This window comes from Venturia canescens, chromosome 10 (genome assembly GCF_019457755.1).
Source record: "Venturia canescens isolate UGA chromosome 10, ASM1945775v1, whole genome shotgun sequence".
In the NCBI taxonomy this organism is placed as follows: domain Eukaryota; kingdom Metazoa; phylum Arthropoda; class Insecta; order Hymenoptera; family Ichneumonidae; genus Venturia; species Venturia canescens.
Window position 1 is genome coordinate 14,917,302 of NC_057430.1, and position 23,544 is coordinate 14,940,845.

The window sequence follows — 23,544 nt, forward strand, 5'->3', positions numbered from 1 at the left end:
GAAACAATAAAAGTATCGATGAATGATGATCGATCAATTTATTAGATAATACGAGAATATATCATCAATTTTTTCATACAGTATTTACGAAGATATTTATACAGCATTAGACCAGCACATGGAACAGTCTCACGAGCTGTGAGCCTAAAATATGTCAGCACTCAGCACCATCGAGATCAGTGTCGAAAGACTTTTCTCAATTTACATTGAAAGCTGTAATCTCATAATTTGCACGTTCAGGAGGGCGAATGAAACATTCTGAACGAAGATTTATCTTTTTTTTTATTATTATTATATTTGCAGTATATTTACGTATTTACGAATATATATTTAATATTTATCATGAATTTATAATGAAAATGACTTAGACAAACGAAGGCGTTGGTTATAACGAGCTTTCAGCTTCGAGCGGTACCTTCGTGAAGCGAATTACGTACAGGTGTTCACCTCGGATTTTTCTCTCGACGATTATCTCTCCGGACATTTGAAAAGCTTCGAAAATAGTGATTATTTCGTTCGGTTCGTTTTCTCGTAAAACCAGCAAGTAAAATAGCCCGTGATCGGTAAGCAATTGAGGAATATTGGCAAACAATCGATCCATGACTTCTCGACCTTTTTTCCCACCTGCCCAAGCTCTCGTGATCATTTCAACGTCCTCGATCTCTCGAGACTCCGTCACCACGTACGGTGGATTGAATATTATGAGGTCGAACGTGTGACGCTTGGAAAGAGCACTCGCCAAATCCATTCGAACGACTTCGAGGTCGATATTATTTTCTCTTCCAGTTCTTTTAGTTATTTTGCATGCTTCGGGATTCAGGTCGATCGCCACAAAGTACGAGGGCCATGATTTCGCTGCGGCTAGTGCCAATGCTGTTGAAACTATTCCGGAACCACTCCCGATCTCCAGACACAAACTCGGCTTGCTCAACTTCAATTTCTCCAAATCCAGCTCCAGAGCGTCTATCAACAAGTACGAGTCCTCTGCAGGCTCGTAGACCCTCTCGAGTTCCTCCTCCGACAATCGCACTATCGGAGTTTCCATTTTTTTTCAACTTTATTATCTTGAAATGCACGGTTCTCCAACGAAGCAGCAACAATTTTTACGACGCTTCTGGGAAAGAGTCCTTTGGGAATGTCAGTATGGGGTTTTGAGAAATTATCAATTCATTCTCAAAAGAACAATTTAATCCTGAGTCCCTGGATTTTTGCCCTCTGGATTTTCCGTCTCTGAGTTTTGGCTCGTGGAGCTCGTGGTCTCCGGAACTTCGGTCGCCGCTTCTTTTTCTCCTGTGCTCTCGTGACTCACTTCTGCTCTTCCCTCTTTTTTCACCTCTGCGGAGCTCCTAGCTGCTTCGTACATGGAACTACTGTCCAGAAGGGCTTTCCTCTTGGAAGTGTCACGTTCTACAGATTCGTGTACCTTGTTCAATCGTTCTTGCGTCGTTTGCAATATATTGCTGACTATTGTCACTCTGTGCTTTGCATTGACGAGTTTCTTCACATAACCATCCACCTCGAAGGGACATTGAAGAAATTCTGATATTTTGACAAGCTCTTCTGTCAACGACTCTATTTGTTGTTTCAGCTCGATTTGGCTTATTCTGTTAGAAAAATTGACTCGATTTAATGGGCGTACACAAGCTGGATTTTGTGTCATATTAAAGAAAAACGAGATACTTTTTTCAGTTATTCCTGCAGGTGGACGTGCAACAGTGGCAATTTACCGGTTTTCGACACAACAATCATAAGGGACCAGAAAAAAAATGACAGGAGGAAAACAAAATTTCGATTACCTCGTCGCTCGAATTCTCTCGTCCAGTTGATCGACGGTGGGTTTCAAAAGGCTCATAAGACCTTCGGTCAGAGCATCTCTCGTTGGATTTTCGCAAAAATCCTCGGTTTTGTCGTCTATTGAAGTATTGTCACTCGCCGTGTCCACGTCCATGTTTATTTTATGCTCTAAGCTCCAACAGTGAATTCGTCCAAGAGCATCGTTCTCTTTGTTTCTCAATTCCGTGGGAGATGGCGCCACTCTCAAGAGAGCGGTTTTTGATCTGTATTAGCATCGGTCGATAAATTGCTGCCACTTGCATGACGCTAAGTTATTTATAATCGGTAAGTTATTGAAAGTTGTCAAAAGAAAATTTCTCGGAGGGTTGGTGAAAAAACTGTGGGACTTGAGAGAGAAGCGGGACAAATTAACGCTCCGATTTACGTTGAGCTCAATTCTTCGCGACTGCCAATTTGAGATCCCGAAAATCCAGTTGTTTCGTGCCTCGAGTGTTGAGCTTTCATTCCAGAAGATTTCAAGAACTCAGTGAACGTCAGCCCTCTCGAAAAAACTTGGGGACGTCTCGCCCTCTCGTAGCGAGACATCCGCTCGGCAAAAACTTTCCGGCGAGCGGGAGAACGAGGAAAAAAATGGAGAAAACAGGGCGGGATGAGAGGAGAGGAAACGAGAGCGAATGAATGAGAGAGCTGAAGTGCTGATGTTTGCAAATCATTAGTGCCTCGATGAGGGTTGGTTACCGACTCGAAAGCAACTGCCAAGGGTTGATGGGCTCGCGTAATGGCGTCTTGTGTGAAGCGAGAAGAAGCATTTAAAATCCGTGAGTAGAATCTTGGGTCCGAGAGACCCGAAAAATATTATTTCAACTTTTTTCTCTTTTTTCGAACAAAAAACCGAATGTCATTGCAACGAAAGTTAAACGTGAGGTAAAAAACCGTAAAAATCCATTTAACGAGTAAAAACAAAAATGAATCTGTCACTTTTGACGTTTCGTAAATTTCGTCGGGCTGTTCAGGCCCGCGCAAATGTTTCATTTCCTCATCCAATTATTCCGACCGATCGAATTCAATCAATACAACGTTATTGGTATCAAAGGTACAAGAAAAAAGAAAACCAGGAAAAAGTATAGGCGCGCACTGCAAGCACAAACAAGCTGATCACAAAAACATACAGAAAACTCTCGAGTAGTGTACGCGCGCCACGTCAAATGAGCTCTCGCCGATAATTTATTTCTCGCGTGAAGCCACGAAAATCCCACGTCCCTAAGGATCCGACGAGAGCGACGAGAGCCCTTAATTCCTCGACGCCACTGCTCCTCTGATCCCGTTAACAGGATCAAGTCCCGGTACCTAAATAATCTCCGGACTCGTGCTGCGATATAGAATCTACGAATCTCCCCCCTGCCCCTTCCCCGTTCCTCTTTTTCTTCCTCGTCGTCCCGATCTTCGTTAACTCCTCTCACCGAGCTCGACCAGGATCCGAATAAAAACGAGCGAGCACAGGAAAACGAATTTTCCTTCCATCGTTTCGGGGGCCCTCGATAAAACTTTCACAAAAATCCTCACGATGAGGAATGAAAGAATCGAAGAAACTCCTCCAGTTCAGCTCGCAAGAATCTCCTCCAGTCTCCCACTGGTCCAAAACCACCGAAAAGCATCGAAAAAGCGGTCGGAAAATCCCCCATCTTTGGCTCGCTTCCAATGGACCCAAAGCCTTAAAATTCTCAGTGAAACTGTGGCATCCGTTCGGAATAATCTCGATGAGAGGGCGTCGTATATCTCTGCGGTAACCGACCCAGGCCCATTTACGTCATCTAAATACATATCCATGGAAATATATATTATGCAGATATACGTACATGTCTATACGAGGCGCTGGTGGTTTCGGGATGTCACGGCAATTCGCGATGGTTCGTCACAATATTTACATATGCATATCATTTATATTACGAGGGATGAGAATAGAGTCGGGGGAGGCTGGATAACGCTGGGAATAGTATATCCCGCAGGACTGTCTCTCGACACCAAAATTCACGAGCGACACTCGCGAGTCTTTTACGCTCGGCACGTTTGTGCATATGCGTATCTCGACGCGTGTGTGTCTCGGCTCGCGTGTGCGTGCATCTAAATCGTATTACCGCAGCGCGCTGGCCATTTCGTGGGCTTCTCCGGCTCCCCGCATGATTTCATATGCGTATGAGCTAACAGAGTTAACAGTCCGAAATGACAGATGGTGGATCGAGAGAGATGCTCGTTCCAACTCGCGTGGATTTCTCTCTCTGGGAGTTCTTCTCGCTCTCGCGTTTGCAGCCTTCTCCTCATATCTCTGCTTCTCGTTTCGGTCTCTTCTCTCCTGTCGCTGCGTTTCTTTTTCTGTTTTAACACTCTCGATTTTTCCTCTAAATCTGCTGTTTGCGAATTTGCGAGACAATTTTGTATCTGCCTGCTCGAACGTCCTTTCTCGCCGATGCTTTTGCGCTGAGCTTTTTTTACTTTTTTCCTCCACTCGGCTCGCGCCTTTTCCCTGCTTCTTGAGGCATTTATCTTCGCCTCGTTTCCCTTCGCTCGTTTGCCCCTCGGTTTGGATTCTCTATTCATTTGCGTGGGTCTCTTCCTCTCGGTGCTTCTTTCTCTCTCTCTCTCGTTGTATCGTTGTTTCACTAAACCGTGAAATTCGCCAGTAAATCTCGGCCACTTTGAGTTAGCTATGAAATTGGGCGCATTTCAATGTACACAAGCCACGCATCCGTTGGACGCTGCTGCTGTTAGCGCCAGACAGATTGACATAATTCGGGCGCCGTGTATGCAAGTCCGTCCTTCACTGTCGATGGACGAAAAACATGACTATTGATCGAAATAATTCAGCGCGGCTATCCCTCCAGCGGGGACTACTCGTTCAAGCTTCGATTGTTCGCTGCTTGATTGGCAATCGGCAAGTTCGTATAATAGCCAATTTCACGAATTACAAAGCTCGTCGTCATTGTTCTTCAATTATAATCCTTGTAATGCTGGAAAAGCGTTTGTTTCTGTGAAGTATATAATCGAAATTGAAACAGTCGACGCTCCATTGGAGATTTTCATGAAATTTCTTCGCCTCGATGACTTTCGAGGCTTCCGCAATCGCTCGTTTTATTTAGAATTTCATAAGTAGGATGTTTCCTTCTCAGTTTAAAATGTTGCAGTTTTACCGAGAAGTTTGCTGTCGCATCGTCGCAAAGTGTTGTAACGCCCGGGCCGGTTTTACTCCCACTTAAAAGGTTGAGAAACGCAGGGTGGTTAGCGCGAGAGCAGTCTGCGTAATCGGCGTCAAAAAAAATTCTTCTCGCAGCGTCGGCGGTGCTGAAGTTTTCGCGAGCCGAAGAAGGAAGGAGAAGAAGAAGAAGAAGGAAGTGGGAAGGATGAGGAAGATCGATGGGAACCTGGAGTTTTGTGCGGGTGCGACGACCGGATCTGCCACCCGTTCACCAAGCCAGTGCGCCACAAAACAAGTGCTTCGAGCTTTTTATTCGCTGGCTCCATTCGTTTTGTGCGTTACGATGTTCCGTTCGCCGTTAAAATACAAAATAAAAGGAAAAGAAAGGGGAAAGACGGAAGAGGGACGAGACACGGGGAGAGAGAAAGAACGGAGGGCGAGGAGGAGAGAAAGAGAGAAAGCGAGCGAGTGGGTGATGGTTACTTTTATGCCTCGTAATTATACATTCTTTTAGTCCGGACCACGCAGCTACGAATTTTAGGGTTGCATTTAGGGTTCCCCGGCTTTTCGGGCCAAGAAAAATCCGGCAGTACCATTGCCAAAGCGTTAAAATCCTCCGTGCCAGAAGAAGAAAAAACGATCGAAAGGAATCGTCGTTTTTGTCTCTCCCCCGAACATAATTTTCTCTCCCACGATACCGCCAAGATCGATGTCCCACGGGCCCCGCGGGAAAAGAGAGAAGAAAATTATCGGTCGGCGATCGAGAGAGAGAGAGATAGAAAGAAAATGAGAAAGATTTCTGCTGGACCACATTCGATGGTGGTTGCGAGACGGAGCAAAAAGCATCGTCCAAGTAAATGAATCGGAGGAATCTTTCAAATTCTTCTCCTTTTTATCTCACTACTTCTCCGTTTCTCCTTCAATCGCTCCGGACCAATGAAGATATTTTTTTTTATCGTTTCTTGTAATATTCATTCGCCTCGTGCGCACCAACAGTCCCAATTTCGTCGGAGTTACTTCGCGCAGGAGAAACAAAAATAAATTGCTTGACCGAATTAGCAGCGGCCGTCGAAACTCCCCCTCGTGGCCGCGGCAACAATTTAATTTTCTATTTCACAAATTCCAAGTAAACTCTAGCGATTTGAATGAGTAATAAGCAGGAAGGAAGACTTGGCGTTTCACGCTCATTCGGCAAGGTGTATGCACACGTTTAGCGGGGAATGACGTGACAACACGCGAGTTTTTCACGCGTTGACAGGTGAACCGAGATTGAGCACGTCGGAATAGTTTCACTGCCGGAGGAAGCAAAAAAGAGGTTGCCGCGAGTTTAGAAGTCTTTTCACGATTACCGCGCAGCAGTTCTTTTCGACAGTTTGGTCCTCGATGAAACACCAGGACGAAAAGATCCGCAGGGGAATTTCGATGGTAGCCGACGAGGCCAGAGAAGTCATTTTTAAGGAGGAATGAAAAAAAAACGATTGTTTGACCCTTGGGGAGGGAGAGAAGAAGAGCGGAGGCGTTTCGAGTGATCGGTAGAGCACCCACAGCGTGAAATTTCCTCCCGCGGCATTGTTCTCACAATTATCGTGATCTACGGTTTTAGGATTATAGGTACGTTCGTTTTGCTTCGAAAACACGAAACGTCTCGTTCATTTTTTCCTCCCGCCTGGCTCGACGTCTCGCCATTTTTTCTAGCTTCTTTCTCGCTCGCACATCCATTTTTGACTGGAAACAAAAACTCTTCGTCTCTCCTCCTCCCTGCTTTTCTTTCTCTTTCTTCTCTTTCCACGTTTTCGTCTTCCTACACTTTGCACAGCGAACCCTTCACTTTGGCCCTCGGAGTTCTCACAGACAGGCGCGGATTCCCATGAGCCAAAGTGATCCTCGTGTTAACGCACGCCTAAATGTTTCGGAACGCGTCCAGCTATACGAGTCTCTCCAAATATTTTTACCAGGGCAAACGTCGAGCGAGAGACGAAAGAACACCAGAAATACGGAGAGAGAGAGAGAGAGACGAAGACCCCGGGATGAAAAGAGATGACTGCGTAAGCTCTCGTCTCTTCGACGAAACTCAACTCACCTCCGAATCTTAGAAACTCTTAACACACGTATGGAAGTCTATAGGGTGTCCTGGCGGGCCGAGTTTACCGAGCTTTTCCCTCTGGAAGCACCATCCGGAGTGCCTTCGAACTCTGAATGTTACTTCGTTATTTCCAGGTGATTTTCGACAGGCTTCGCCCTTCCAGAGGAACTCTACAAAAGACAGGCCGGAAAATATTTTCATTTTCTAACAATTATCTGATGAAAAATCGAGCGAAGAACGTTCGGAAGCTTGGATCGGGACACCCGCTATACGGAGAAGAGAGCCGTGACTATAATTATCCTTCGTGATACGAGGAATACGTTCGAGTGTGTATTATAAAGTTGCTATATGGATTTGGCTATAGGTTTACAGAGGAGTGCATTGGAGATTGTTAAACGCGAGTATATAATTTATAAATTTTGGTGTTGGCGAAATATTTGAAGGGGGAATGTGATAGGACGGTGGAGGATCGCGTGAAAAGCCTGCGAATCCGGTAGCACCGTTTCGTTTATTCGTTTCAGTTGGAAGTGAGAGATTCGAGAGTTTTAGGAAAATGGTACGAGGCCGAGATGAATCGTCTGGCCGACGATTCTGGCGGATTCGCGATTGGAGGAAGAAATCGGAGAAATAGAGCTGTGGAACGAGAGTGAGAGTAAGAGAGCGGAGAATGAAGGCAGACGAAAGGTGATTTATGGGTTTGAGAAACGGAACAAGCGGCGGTGAGAGAAGTTACCGAAAGACGAGCGCGTTTGGCCTCCCCCTGCTTTTTCGACAGTTTCGTTTTCGCTTTTGCCCGAGTATTATAATCGTCTAAATTGACCATTACGAGAGAAATCACGAGGAATTATTGTCGGCCGCGAGTGGGAATCAAATTTAATAACAGCGATGATTCAAGAACGGGAGATGTCGATGTGCTGGCTCGGGAGAGAAACTCGGTAAAGAATCGAGCTAAATTTATCGGCTGCTCCTTCTTCCGGAATATTATTAAACGATTTTTTCCGTTGGTTTCTTCGAATCGTTAGAACGAGATGAATGTTTCGACGACGCCTCCTATTTTCAGGACACTTTTTACACGGACGAGCTGCAAGAAGACAGAAAACGTACTGGCACGTATAGGGAAACGTATGAATGCATGGAACCAGTGTCCTGCACCCATCGGAGAGCTCAAATTAGGGTTATAATCTCCCTGGGCCGATGCTCCTGCAGTCGCCACGTTAAAGATCCGAATCTCCCTGCTCACCCCTGGCGAGCTCTCTTTTGCGTGCGTGTCACTCGTTCAACTAGTGTTTACCCATAGTATTTTAACCCTCGATTTGTCGTCAACAGCTTTAGCAAACCCGTTGGGAAATTCTCGGCTGTACTGTAGCAGAATTCACAGGCGCAACGTCGGCCCTTAAGAACCGTATCATTTGCGACTCCATTAGGATCCTTTTATCTCTCGTGACATATGAGTTCTCTATATAATAAATTAGCATGAAATGGAGCGAACGAAATTAATGTTCGAATTAATATGTACGGAAAAACCAGAAAATTTTTTTAAGAGAAACTTCGAGCGTAGTTCGAGAGAAATTCGATAATAATCCGATAGGAGGGCGAATTGGAATGTGGTTAATTAAATAATAATTAATCCAGCTGCTGAGCAAACCCGATGGAAAAAAACCCAGGAATGCTTGATCGTAAAAACCACGATAAAATGTTTCACTCTTGTAAACTTTACTGCATTTTGGTCCATGTTTTCATCGAAATGTTTCATCTTCCGCTGTGCAAAAAATAAGAAAGAAGAACGAGGCTGTTTACTGAGGGATTGTATGACGAAGCAACATATTATTTCTCTTTATTTCTCTATTGTCAAATCCCCCCCCGAGTCTCTATGAGTCTCTTTCCCTTTTCTGTGTCTTTCTCTTTCTCTCTCTCTCTCTGCCCCTCTCTCCATTATTTTATCTCCGCTCCATTTAGCCTTTTCCTTTTTCTCTCTTCTGACGAGGAACATTTCGATAATTCCCTTTTTCGTTGGTACATACGAGAAGCCAGCAGCAGCAGCAGCAGCAGCAGGAGCCACAGAGTGAAAACGCGGAGGTTCGTTGCCGGTTACGTGGTGGTGCGGCTTTTGCTTCTCTGTGTAACGCGAAAGAGATCAAAGGCGTCAGTAGCACCTGTCCCTCGAACCACCCCCGCCTTGTCATCCCCGGTAGGATTGCGCCAGAAGGCCGAAGAGCTCAGCGCCGTGCTTCTCGTGCACGTTCTATCGAGCCTACACACGTACATTTACATCGAAACGCATATGCGCGAGTTGCGATCTGCATGCGAGTGTAAAAAATCAGGTAGCGAAAGCACAAAAGGGCGTAGTTAGGGTGAAATTTATCAAGAGAATCGAGGTGACCGAAGACTTTTTGTTCGGTAGCGCTGCACACTCAGAAAATGGGAGTTGGACGATTCGTTTTGTCCCGGTCACCCTGAATTTCGTACAGCGAGAAGGTGTGCGCCCAGCCCGGATTTCGATCGACTCGAAACTCGTGCAAGAGCGAAACGCTCGTTCCTTTTGCACTTTTGCCCGCTCGGTGTACGCCGCATGTGGAATCCGGACGCACTTTAATCTCGTCTCTCCCGTCATATACTTGCCGTTTCACCAGGACTCCCGGGGCCGCGCGCGCTTCTCAGAATTCGCGGGATTAAATTGTAATTATCTTTATTGCGTGACTGGGGCGCGTATACGCCCGGTGATCCGAGATCTCGATTTGTTCGTGAGGTCGTCGCAGCGTGGCTTTGTCGCGTCGCACGAAGGATTCGCTCGCTCGCGAGATTTTCCAGCCTCGCAATGTAATGCCTTCGACAAGTTTTGCACCGCATCGAATGGCGGAGTTGTTTATCACAGGGTAATGTAATCATTTTGAGTGGAGATCGACTCGCGGGGTGGCTTGGCGCTGGGCACGGGGGATGAAAAGTCGCGGACGATCTCGCGATCGAGAAAGATGCCCACTTTACGTCGAGTATCCCAGCAGGATCGTAGCTCGGAAAATGGGGGAATAAAGATCGTGCCAGGGGGATGCGAGTCCTTGCGAGCACTCGGAAGAGTCCAAGGATCCAGGATTGCGAGCGACGTAATAGGGCCATCGGGAAAAACGAGCAGCGCTGGCGAACAACCGGCGGAGGAGGGCGCAAGAGTGGGGGGTAAAGAGAGAAGATCTGGACCCGGTTTAATGCACCGCAAGCCAAAACATAAGTCATCCGTGAGAAGGAGCAGGCGAGAGATAAAGAAAGACGAAGGAAAAGAGCGAAAGAGCGAAGGGGGGAGGGAGAGAGAGACGGCGAGAGATCATATACAGTCCCGTGTTCGCGTTCCTCAAATGCCCCAAGGCTTTCGTTCGCCGCGTTCACGAGCCGCAAGAACCCTAGAATTATCGTTAAACGTTATTGCCTAGACTCCATAGATCTTGCGTATAAAATAGTAGGTTAGCACTGCGAGATTCAGACCTGGCCGAATCCTCGGAGACTTATTCTCTCGTGAAGCGGGGGTGGTTCCTAAAATATCGCACACGTACGTACAGATCCGAAGAAATAAGCCCTCGGCCTCACGAAACCCCTGAGATTCTCGCTCGGATCTGAAAAATCTTGAAATTTCTTCAAAATATTCTCCCACTTTATTTGTCTTTATGAATCGCTCCGTCTCGAAGCGGAATCTCCTCGTTATTGTCCAGCAACGAATCAAAATAACGACGGCGATTCGATTCTATTATCAATCCAAAAGTCCCGAAGGTAATGGTCCGTGCGCCACTCCAAATCTACGAAAGAGCCTCAATTAATTATCACCTCATAATGAAAATAGAACCTCGTTGCGGAGCGTGACCCCAGGATACAGAGAAACTCAGCGTGACAGGAGACGAGAGAGGAAACTATTATAATAGGTGAGTCGCCGTATATAGCCCCCGGCCAGGTTTGTGGCACACGTGGTCAACGTTTTGTTTTTACGTGGTCAAGGGGCAGCGCGTATAACTGCACGAGAGGTAAACAGGTAGGTGGATATATATAACAATGTGTGTCTACTTCGGACAGTACGTTGTAGTGAAACGTCCGGGCTACTGAAGCATTGCTGTACTAATATATGCGACGTATATCTATATGCATGTAGATCGCTCTGCAATCATACGTCGTGTATAGAGATACAGGTCGATCCAGAACGAGTGGTGCAGCAAATTATGTCGATCGAGGGTTCTAATTTCATCCTCGTTTTGATGTGACTTGAGAGAACTCAACTTGAGAAATGAATAGTTGAATAGTTCAATGGCAGTAGCACTGTGATGGGGGTTCATTTTCTAATTTTTTTGAGAGGAATACATTTTTTTATAAAAATTCAATATTTCTGGGTAGAAATTGGAAATTTTAATGGGGAAATTTGATGGTTTATTGAACAGCTGGAAGATGAATCGAAAAGAAAATGTGAAAATGTATTAAAATTGAATATTTATCCTACAAATTGTGGTAAATTGTTTCTCTCTCGTGGTTAATTTTTGACAGATTTCGAGGCACCGTTGATCGTAATATTCACCGAGTATTGTGACAACCGTGAAATCCTTCCTATTTTATGGTAATTCGAGATACAATGTTTTTTTTGGTTTTGATTAGTTACTTTGAAAGATTCTGTAGCCGTTTGGATATACGTATGTCTGTATGTATTTGTGAATTCATGGATCAGTGGAGAACCCCTTGGAACGGGGCATCGTTTCGCCAACAACGCACGCATTTACGCGCTTTGTTGTGCGACAGTAAAGAGAGAGAGAGAGAGAGAGAGAGAGCAAGAGAGTCTCGTTTGAGTCGTTGGTAAAATACATCGCTGCAACGGACTTTGAGCGTTTCCAACGAGGAGTATATGCGAGCTTTCCGAAATGGCACAAAGTCAAAGCTTTCCGTGTGGGCTTCCCCGGACTCTCTTCTCTATTTTGCCTTTTTGCTACACGAGCACTGCCCCCCGGAGGCGTCCCTCAACCAAAACTAGCCACTATCCACCTTTCCCAAGGTCCACCGCAACACAAGTGTGCCACAAACGTTGTATCGAGTACAGACCCAGCACGAGCTTGTGTGTCTAACCTTTTGCCCGTAACGCCAATGCCACGCAACCAGACTTTCCAACCAGTTAGACAATCTCAACTAAACTACAAAATACCTTATCCACGAGTTATTTGAGTTTCTTAATATTTAGGGAATGAAGATTCCTCCAATCTTCTCAAAAACATTTCTGATTTCACAAATTTTACACGATCCTTTCGCTCTGCTGCTCAGGACTGCTTTTAAAAAAGTGTTGACATTTGTCTGGTGAAAGATCATCGTGAAAGAAACCATCAAAATTCACCATCATCTGAATAATTATCAATTCTCCTTGACCAACCGTTTTTTCTTCGTCTTTCTCTGTTCATGACAACGGAACGGGGCGAAAGAAAAAACAAGTGAACACGATTGACGTAACCAAATTCGCGTTAGGATTCAATTTTCTTTGAAATAAATAATACTTTGAATCTAAAAGATCTCTTCAGTTGCGTATTTGTCTCTTGGATTTTTCAATTCCGAGAGTAAGTTGACCGTTTTGAATCAATGAGCGTGAATTTTTCCTTAAAAGACTTCGCACTGTTCTTGGCAAATGAAATTGAATTTCTCACCGAGACGATTTTTCCCATTGTTTTATTCGTTTCGCAGTCGTTCCGGGTGTACAATTAATGATGAAATAGCCTGCATTCTAATCGTCCTGATTCCAAAGGAATATTACTCCCATAATGGAATGTGGGCAGATATTTGTTCGAATAGTAAATCAATTAGGCTGGAGGGCGTGTTAATTTATTTGAAAGAATATTTGAATGAGTAAGATTTGATAAATTTGTTATTCCCGAAGCATAAATAAGGGAGGGTTCGATTCGGTTGTTTTTCAAAGCTCTGTTTAAACGTGAGGGATTTTAATCGCGTTGCAATGAGTACATTCCTCGAAGAAATCCCGTAAATCTTGTCGTCTCTCCCCACCTCGTGGACAAAATCGCTTGGAGACCCGAGTAGATAATCGCAGCACAGTTGCGCGTCGCATTAAATTTTAAGATTTATATTACATCGATGGGCCGCAGTGGGAGAGAAAATGAGTGAGAAAAAAATGAGAAAAACGGGAGAATCGAGAGGGTGAGAGAGAGAGAGAAAGATACGAGTAAGAAGTTAATTCGTATCGATGCACATAAGCGGACAAACTCGAAAAAAATACATGCGTCTGCGAGCGAGACTCGCGAACTTATATAAATTTTTGCTCTCGCCCGTACGCCAATGAATAGCCACGAGGCGAGCTTCCGCCTCGAGGGATTATGCTGACATTAATCCGCCATTTTTTGTTCACCTTCGCGAAATCGATCGACGCGAAATAACATAGGAACGAACAGGTGTAATTTTCACCATGACGTATGCGAGTAAAAACATTCTTGCGATGTTATATATTTTTGACGTTTTAATGATAATATTGATGGCACATTACTGCTCGGCTCCTTTCTCCCTTTTTCTTCATCGTGTTGTTTTCCATCGAGATTAACCTCAGAGATTCATCGTCGAATGATCCGAGTATACTTGGCCTTCTTTTAATCTTTTTATTTTCGCTCGTCAAGTCCCGTGCAAAATGGACCAGTTTTTCCCGTCCAATCCCACAAATTCTACAAAAACAATTTCCATCCCGATGCTTTAGAATCACAAAGATCCTGCAAGATTTTCCCATCCCAGTGGATTCGCCACACCTCGAACAAGCTTCTCGTCGCATCATTTCGAAACTCGTGAAATAACATCGAGAACAAACAGCTCGAGTAAAACGACACGAGATTCTACTTCGTCATATGTTTTATCCGAGTATTTGCACACCGCGCGAGCGCACATCGCCGTATCTTTACAAGCGTGGCACGAGACTATTACACGTGCAAAAGTAGACAGAAGAAATCTAGCATGAAACCAGCAGAATGGAGAAGATTCGCAGAGCGCGGGATTTCCGGTGTGCCCGAGCTCGCTCATGCTGTGTCAGGATCGCAGCAACCACAATCACTCACGAAACGTCCTTTTCACTTACCGCGCTCATACGTCGAGACGAGAGAGCACGAGCAGGATGGCGGTGCAGAGCAGCCACGTAACCCTTTTCTCTTCTCTTCATGGGTGGCTTAAAAGCCTTCTGGTTCGACTCGCCGCCTCTTCGCACATAGGTTGTCCCCAAAAACTTGTCCAAGTCGATTCGATGTTGAAGTTCGTCTCGATTTCATCGAGCCAATCAGAATCCGCAGCGACGCCAAGTTCGTGGACTCAAAGCGTTGAAAAATACTTTCAAGACACACTGGGTATGGTGGCAGAAGCTAATAAATCTCGAGCGCGGTTCGGAGAAAATGAAGAAGGATAAGAAAAAACTATGAATCGATTTTATCTTTTTGACGCACATTATTCGGCATTGCGCGTGCAATAAAATCGGGGGAATAGTGTTCGATAAAGGCGCATTCGTATTCCATTGGAAGAACAATAAACCATTAAGGCAAATTAAATGCTGTCGATTGCAATCGCACAATATTAATTGACGGGAGTACATTCATTGCTCAATTTCTTATGGAACGTTGTTGAGCAAGGGGGCTCCTGGATTCGTCAAAAGATCAGAGCGTGGTGCGCACTGTACGAAAGGCCGATTTCCCACGAGTGGCCTCACGCTGCGCCAGGCATCGAATAATGCCTGGTGCATTATTCGTGTGCGATGCGAATAGACCAAAGCTAAAGTTTGTTTTATCTCGCCTATTGCTGCTGACAGTGAGCCAACGTTTCAACGGAGGAGGAGGAAGGAATGCTGAAGGAATCGAGGGACTGGCGAAGGCCGGGGAAGAGGACGGAGCTGCTCGCAAATCTTGTTAATTCACGGTGGAAGCTTGTTCGGGCTTTTTAATCGGGGGTTTTTCGGGTAATGACAACGTCTCGGGTGAGCTCAGTCAAAAGATCACTGGACGCCTACCGTCCTCGTTCGCTTTCGTCTTCTCATCCGGTTCCATCTCGCTTCCTCCCTCCCTCCATTCTCTCTCTCTCTCTCTCTCTCTTGCTGCTTCCTTGGCGATGACGTATAGAGATTCACCTCTTTGTGGTGCAGTGGCCCGAATGATTGCCCAAGTTCGAAACTGGTGCCTCGGACATTTCGCGAGCACCACGAGCATGCCTGCAACGCCTTGGCACTTACCTCATCCCTATCAAGATTCTCTACGTACATAATACATAGATGTCCCTTAGCTTTTACGGCTATAGTAGATCCATGAACGTGTGCGCATGGCTTGAGGATGCCTTGATCTTTGGTAATTAATTGTACGTTTATCTGGTCAGAAATCTAAACAAGCGGTATTCCTGTAGTTGGTAGAATTTGTGTCTAGCACTGAGGAAAGTTCGTCGTTCATTTTCGATGACTTTGTGCTGAAAATAAAAGAGTTTTTTTATCGAAGAAAATTCCATTTGGTGGGAGCAGGGTAATATCGGGGATTCGATTTCGTCTTTTTGAGTGGCGAATGATCGAGTTCATTCAACAGATTTTGTTCGATTGGCAACATTTATTCTCGTTATTTAATCTTGCCACGAATAATTTATAAATCGCTTGACCCAGATTCGGATAATCTGATGGTTGTAAAGCGTTGATTGATTGTGTATGCGCCAAGATTCGTTTCGTTCTTTCATGAATAGGCAATCAAGCTGTTTGCCTCGGAGATGCTGGATTCTGTGTTAATATTCAGCGAATGAAATCAGTTAGTTTACGAATAAATGATTGCGTTTGGGTACAATGAAGAGAGGAATAAAAAATGTGAAGGATTATCGAATTTTTGTAAGCTCGTCAGGCTCAACGCTCCACGAAATCGAGTACTTCCGGTAGTGAACACAGAATGTTAAATCTGGAGGGTTAGAGGAAGAGGAATTTATAGTGGGCAGCGCATCGACGTCCTTTTTTCCTTTCCACTCGGCCTCTCTTTTCCTCTTTTTATCTTTCTCTTTCTCTCGTCAGCCAAAACAGATGGTCCCAGTCTCAGACCTCGGGCGAATGTAGATACACGTCAAATAATACGTATATATATATGTGTTAAGGGGTGAAGAGGAAATACAACTCCCAGTGCGATTTTTAGCCCCTGGCGAACGAGAGAACGAACCGATGGAAAAGTTGCATCCTGAGTGCTCCATTCTGTTTTTAGGTTTCCTACATTCCCTTGCACGAATAAGATTTTAAAAAATGTCGAAAATGCGTTTTTTGCGTATGAGACTGAAGAAATCGTGTGCATATTCTCAACGATTCAAGAAGAAAAAATGTTTTAACGAAACTTAAATATTGAAATTCTCTTCACTTTTCACCGCAGCATCCAATATTTTTGCTATTTTGTTTTTTTTTTAATTTTTTTTTTAATTCCCAAAGGAATTACTTCTCATGGTACGAATTTATATTGAAATACCTTTGAGTAAGTAATACGAGCTCGCCTATTCGTATTCCTTTCCTTTGTGATATAGAGGAGTAGAGGACGCTCTCGCGTGGCTCTGTTTGCTTTGCACTGAGCTCATTAGCCGCGTGCTCCGGTCCAGACTTCGTCTGTCCCTCCGCCACACATACGTACACATGATACGGTGATTAAGATGGTCGTTATGCTGAGTTAGTCGAGGCAGGGTACGTAAAAAATGAATGAAAGAAAAGTATTCGAAAAAATGTATTGAAAAAAAGCAGGAAAACACTCGGTTCCTCTGCTTCTCTCTCTCTCTCTCTCGTCCGAGTGATGTATCGTCGATATTTATTCCGCTTCGTTCTCAATAAACCTACGCTCGAGTCATTCCGATTTTCGTTTTTTTCCTCATCTACTAAGCTTTCAATTTGAGCAACTACTGGTTTTCCTCGGGAGAGTGTTTCGGTCGCTCAGACTTTTCCTTCTTCTTCTTCTTCTTCTTTATTAAGTTCACGCAGAATATTTACTGCGCACACAGAAAAGTTGAGGTTTGAGTTCGCTTGTTGTATTTTCGTACAGGATAAACCAGCACGTGGAAGAATGAGCCAAAGTCGCCGACAAATTGTGGCCTCCTCATGCATATTCAAAGACGCTCGTGCACGCTTTTATTTCCGAGCTCGTGCTCATGCGAGGAAAAAAAACAGACGAAAGTCTCTGATGAGTTTAACGAATTTGGCACCCACAGCTTCTCCAGAACGTTAATGAGCACCTTGCCGGAATTTATAAGCGTTCCAGCGGCTATGATCGCTTTTCACCCCGCGAGTTTGACCCCAGCTTGAACAGGTTCCTTAAACTCGTTACTCAAACTTGAGTTTGACGCACGCGCTTAAGAAAGCATTTTTTGCTTCATTCTCTCTGTTCTATCAACTCCAAATAAAGGTCGTTAAAGCCGCTCACATGGTGCTTGGAAACTCGCTGGCAAATTCTCGTCGGGATGAGAAATGCGTGCTTCAACGATCGAGCGAAATGTTGAAACTACTCGCAGGACACCCGTTACGTGCGGTTACGGAGTCCCGAAAACGCCCAGAGTATGATGAATGCTTTTTCGAAGGATCCGGCACGAGCCAAGTTCAAGGCTGAGAGGATCAGGGAAGAGGGTAATTTATTTAAATACGAGAGCGAGAGAGAGATGTGAGCACACGATTTTTCAAACGAGCGATCTAACGAGCAACAATTTTTCTTCTCCCGTTAATTGCTACAAAGAGAGACTATTTCTGTGCATGAATTGGATAACAGAAGTCATCGATTACACATCGGCACCAACGAGCCGATAATTCTTCGTAGATTTTGATCTTTTCGACCGAGGAAAAAAATGACTCGAGAGTAAAATCAGGCTGTTGAACTGGATTGAAAACGTCACGGATCTGGCCACAGAAGAAACGTAATTTTTTTGCCACTGACGAGATATCGAGCTTCCACGGACCGACGAATTAATTTCACGGACGAGCAGACCGATGAGAGTGCGAGCTCGTTTCTTCTCGTCGAATATCCACACACAGACTGGCACAACAGTATCGTTGACGTGTTCGGTCTTTCTCGCTAATTAGAGACGAGTTTTTTATGCAATCTCCCAGCGATATAAGCCGTTTCAGAAGAAATGGAACGCGACAAAACGTTTTGTTTAGGAGATTTTATCGAATGTTATCCATTTCGAGTAAATTTTGTGAATTTGCAAGGTGATGCGAGATTCGATTCGTTGAATTTTGCTTTCTTCGTAAAAACAGAGGAGAATAATGACTTTCTTATCTTTCAAGATTGTTCGGGTATTTAAAATGACAATATTATTGTAAATTAAAGAAACTATTTCATAACAATGATGTGAATGTGAGGAGAGAAACAATACAAGTTTGAGAAGTCTCGAGCCTAATAACTGGAGCCTGGAGAAGCCCGTGGAAAGGTAAATAGAAAAAATTCCATGCTGCGTTGAAAGTTGTGTTTTTGCTGGGCTTTTTGTACGAGCTTTAGCGCTCCTTTTCTTACGTTTTGTCTAGGGCTCATTCATCCTCCTTTCCTTTCTTCTCTTCATCCCCAGCATCTACACCGTTCACAATTTTTCTATCCAAGAAAGCGGAAGGAGTAAAAGAAAAACTGAAAAAAAAACTTGGAGGAGAGATAAAGATGGCGAATCTTTTTCCCTCGGTAAGAACCGACAGCAAGCACGAGACGCTTGGTTATAACAAGCTTTGAAGTAGAATATCCGTGCAATCTCTTTCTCTTTTCCACTTTTTACTTCTCCTTTCATCCCCCCCCGCGCTCGCGCGCGCGCGCGCGACCATTTAGAGCTTGCGAAGAAAAATGTTTTTCCGTTCTTTCCTTTCCTCTCTTTTCCTCCTTTCCATTTTATCTGCAACTCGCTCTTTTTCCTCCATTTTTTTTACTCCAGCTTCCCTCAGTTACTGTTTAATTCGCGGGACAAAGTTTTTCCTTCGTTACGAAGAAAAACCACGAGCAGTTCTCCAAATCCATATACATATACACGCGGAACGCGAAAGCTCTGCCCCCTTTGTAAATTTCTCGTTTAGTCCGCTCCTGACGGAGGCAAGAAACGAAGTCGTATCGTTTGTAATGTTAAGTGAAACGATACCGTATCTCTGTGAAAGCTTTTTTCATCCTTCGCGATAAAAAAAAAAAAAAAAAAAACAATACACGCAACGCGAGACGAAAGCTTTCGTATAGTGTGTACGTTCAACCTGCCTCGATTAACATCTACGCGAATTCCACCGGTTTCAATCAAAACGGTCCAGCTTTAAACTGATTTCTCAAAGAACTCTTACGTCTCGGTCGATTACGAAAGTTTTGCAATCGATGCAATTTTCATGATTTTCTACCAAAAGCAGAGAGTTTCGATATCCAGAGGCGGAAAAACCGATGGAGCACTTTTGTTCTCCTGCGCAGGCAATAGAACATAGCGTTAAACGTAAATTCGGTATAAAAAATTCTGTGAGAAAGTGCTGGTAAAGAGGGCCGGTGGGGAGATTGATCGTCGAAAAACTCCAATTTGCCGCGATTATAGCGCCATGAAAGTTGATACGGTTATCAGTTTTTCTTACACGAATTCTTAGAGTGAATGTTCTTTATACGTGAATGTGTGGCGAGCGCCATGTGGCAAGCCAAAACCGCCTATTTTAACGCTCTATTGTTATGATTTATTATGGCTATCGGAAGCGAATGCGGCCACGTTCGTAGGTATTGCTCTATTCGCCCCCTAACGCCTTCGGGGCTTTCGTAGCTCTCGTCGCACCGAGATTCGAGCGAGCGTCGAGGACGATGAAAAAACCACGGTGAGGGTTTGCTTTTTCATACGCATCTGCTGCTTCTTCTCGTCCTCGCTCTCCACATCCCCTCTCCGCGTGCTTCCTCCCTCAATCTTTTTCCATCCTTCCCAATCGCTACAGCATCACTCCCCCGTTACAAATCTTCGAGAATAATAAAAAACAAAAAGGAATATTTAACAAATCGGACAAGCTGAAGATCCCGTGCGCCCTGGCCAGAGCGGGATCGAGGCATCGAGATGGAAGCGCGTTTCGTTGCTTGCTGCTTCCAAACTTCCCTGAAAGCAGATCGAATTTTTATGTAACAGGGGAGAAAAAGTTTCGGCCGAGTCTAAAAATTCAATGGACACGAATCCAGGACGACTTGTGTAGACGAAGATTTAGGCCCCCGAACGAGTGGCAAAGAGCGCGGTTCGGCGTCAGTATCGAACGTGCGCAATTCGAGTGCTTTCGTACGAATGATCGAGCTTCGTGCAGTTATAAACGACGACCAGCAGAAGAGAGAAGGCGACAAACAATGAAAGTATCCGCCTCAACGAAGAGTTTTGCGCACTTGGCACGTAGGACTGATCCAAGAGACACAGAAGCGTCTGCATCCACCGCCCATCCCTCGAATTCCTCGTTTCTATAAAACGCTACGCCACAGCCCCATATTCTTACACATGCGTCCTTATGGCCCGAAGAACTTGACGAATCTGCGTTCAAGCCCCAGCAATCCTATCCCCGTATTACCACCACGGCACGTCCAATTACCAGCTGGGCGCGTATGTCTTCATGGGGGGTCCTACACGCAATTGTTGTACTTCCCCTCATTGTTCGTTCGCCACGAACGACCACCGCGAAAGCGCGAGCGAGGGAAAAGAAAAAATACACATAACCGCGTATACCCGTCGCTCCCGGTGATTGGATCCATTGTTTTTCTTCTTCTTGTAATTATTATCACAACCAGACGACAACTCTGTATATAGGGTGAGACCGTACCTTCTGCTGGCACGCAGGATTCTCCGATTCTCTCGCTGGTTTCAAAGGCGCAAGTACTCGTGACGAGTTCCAAAAGTTTTTTCATTCGGAACTCCAACGATCTTGTTACTTAAAATTTTACTGAGTTTATTAAGGGCTTATATGCACTTGTGACGGGCGTAATAATCGAAAATGTTATTTATCAGACATTCTTCAAGTACAATGTGTGAAGAATATTTTCACGAAATTTCATAACGATCGGAGCATTAGTTTCGTGGTTAGGGGTTTTTTAACCGGCCGCTCGGTGCGCGCGGTCGTCTAATACTTGAATCTTTAAACGCGATTATCGAAGAGTCGTCTTTTTTAAAAATACTTTTGCAGTGGAGACGATTTCTAAAAAACTATTAATCCGATCCATGCCACATTTGTATCACTTATTTATGATAACAATAGCTAGAGCCTGGACAAAGCATTTCGTATTTCGTTGGAAAAAAAATTGTAACAAAAAACCGAAAATTCAGCACCACAAACAATAAATTTGTTGTTAAAACTGTTAAAATTTGGTACGGTAATTTTAGGTTCTACTATGGAATACAGCTGGAGTTGCGCCATTTTGAGACATTTTTTCATGAAAAAAATTGTCCAAGTACACGAGTACATATGTACTAATGAATGTCGTTCACAGTATTTCGATAAACATTTATTTTCTTGTCGAAAAAAAAATCAAGAAAATCACGTTTTTTCGCCTGCTGCAAGTGAATATGAGGCCTTAAAAACCGAAAATTCGAGAGGCTAGAGACTAAATATAGTAAGAAATGAAAAATGAGACTCGACGATTTCCGATCAAGAAGGGCACAGCACCGACCGATTTACTAATTGCACTACTGCAGTCGAACTAAGCAGATTTTTCTAAATTTCCAAAGCCCCCATTGTCCCATCTCGTATATGAACGCGTGTGCATTCATCGTACGCGAAGCGAACTATAAATATAGCAAGCATAGTAAAAAAAAAAAAGGGAAGGAAGTACGCGGTAAAGGGAGGAAAAAAATGACGCGAGAGTAAAAAAAAAGAAAAAAAATGAATAAGGGCTGTACAGTCGAGAATAAATACTTCGCGTCTCTCGTACGTGCCACAAGTGACGTCGATCGTTCGCGTGCTCGTTGAGCCCGGCGGCGTTCGGATTCAGCCGCGAAATGATAAAACAATTGGATCTCCCTGAGCGAGCCAGCCGGATAGCTCTGCATTTGTGTGGCCGAGCGCCATATCCAGGATGCCTGCAAAGCCATCGTCCCCTGCCAACTCTCTTTCTTCCGCTGTCTCTTTCTCTCCGGGCTTATTTCCGCGCGGGAAAACCGTGCGTAAATTAAGTGATGAGCTTTGTGTAATTACTCTTCTCAACCTCACCTCTGCGCTCTTTTTGCTTTATCGCAGACGATTCTCGCTGGAATGAGCCTCACAAATGAATCAGGTCAAAATTACATTCTTCCTCTGTCTACATAAGCTTTTTCTAAGCCTATAGAAACCGAGATTTGTTTTGTTCGGGTTTACTGATTAGCCCTGTTTATAATTCCACTCATGGAATCGTGGAAATTCCATGATATAAAAGTAAATTCAACGTTTATACAAAATATGATGAAAAATGAAAACAAATACGAAGGCACGGGAAACGAAACTGCAGGAAAATGTGGCCTTTTCAGCTGAACGTTTTTGTGAACATTTTTCGGGAGCAAACCCGTCGGATTTTTTAGTATTTTTCAACATACTCAAAGCGAACGAATATGGATTTCAAATTCAACAGGATCCAATCGACGAGCAGAAATGAAAATTGGAAGGGTGAATTCGTTCTGGTTTGATTATCAGGGGAATGGAAAAAAAATAGTCGCAGCCACTGCGTTGCTCTTTGTGGGAATGTGAATTCCCAAAAAGTTGTTTTTCAAAGCACCTGGGTATTTTTCAATTCAGTTAATGATGGATAGAGCACGACCAAAAGATGCTTCGGGAGCTTCTGGAACCAACGAGCATCGTATTTTCTAGTGGAATGTTTAAAAATAATCGTAATTTTTGGAACACGGTCGTCTGAATTCAAAAAATTGCTTCGAAATAGTTCGTATCGACCTACATTTTTTCCTGCAATCGTTTTGCGTTACATACGTATAGGATTAGGATCGATAGGTCGGTGGATAGACGGAGAAGGAGAAGGAGCGAAAGACTGCGAGAAAGAGAGAAAGAAAAAGATATCGAGTCCTTCGTATCACATTTCCCCATTCGCCTGGGGCGAAATAGTTTATTATACGTCCTCGTAGAATAAAGATCCTTTGACAAAATTGTCCCGAGGGAAAAGCTTTAGGGAGAGAGCGAAGGAGAGAGAGAGGAGGAGGCGAGAGACGGAGAAAGAAGGAGAGAAACGGTCGTTTCTGTGATGCCCGGTCCATGGCTCTATATATACGTATACATAACCAGGAAATGACTGAACCGCGTTAGGATATTGCGTTAGGTTGAACGCGTCGCAGTCGTCCTTATCCACTCGTCCTGGCTAACCTCTTTTCCCTCTCCCTCTCCCTCACTTTCTTTCTCTGTTTCTGGACCCTCGAGAAAAGTATCCTTTGCAGCAATATCCGGGCCCTGGTAAGAGGATTTTTCCTCTTGATCGCTCTTCTTACGTGAATTCTTACAATTAAGCAACAATCCAAAGGTCGAACTTCGATAAATGATAAGAAAACGTTCGAACGTCGCAAGTGCCTCGTTATTAAA

The 23,544-nt window shown here is 44.3% G+C and overlaps 2 protein-coding genes across 2 annotated transcripts; both read right to left on the minus strand.

Annotated features, from left to right (window-relative positions):
* Positions 1 to 13: 13 nt before the first annotated feature.
* HemK2 (HemK methyltransferase 2) lies at positions 14 to 1,051 on the minus strand. The gene has a single exon (XM_043430573.1). It carries the CDS (start codon positions 1,043 to 1,045, stop codon positions 386 to 388), a length of 660 nt encoding a protein of 219 aa, XP_043286508.1. The 5' UTR covers positions 1,046 to 1,051; the 3' UTR covers positions 14 to 385.
* Positions 1,052 to 1,184: 133 nt separating this feature from the next.
* Positions 1,185 to 1,980, minus strand: Snapin (SNAP associated protein). The gene is made up of 2 exons (XM_043430574.1): positions 1,797 to 1,980; positions 1,185 to 1,604 (listed from the first exon to the last, which is right to left on the minus strand). The coding sequence occupies exons 1-2, from the start codon at positions 1,946 to 1,948 to the stop codon at positions 1,187 to 1,189; spliced, it is 570 nt and encodes a 189-aa protein (XP_043286509.1). The 5' UTR covers positions 1,949 to 1,980; the 3' UTR covers positions 1,185 to 1,186.
* Between the last annotated feature and the right edge of the window lie 21,564 nt (positions 1,981 to 23,544).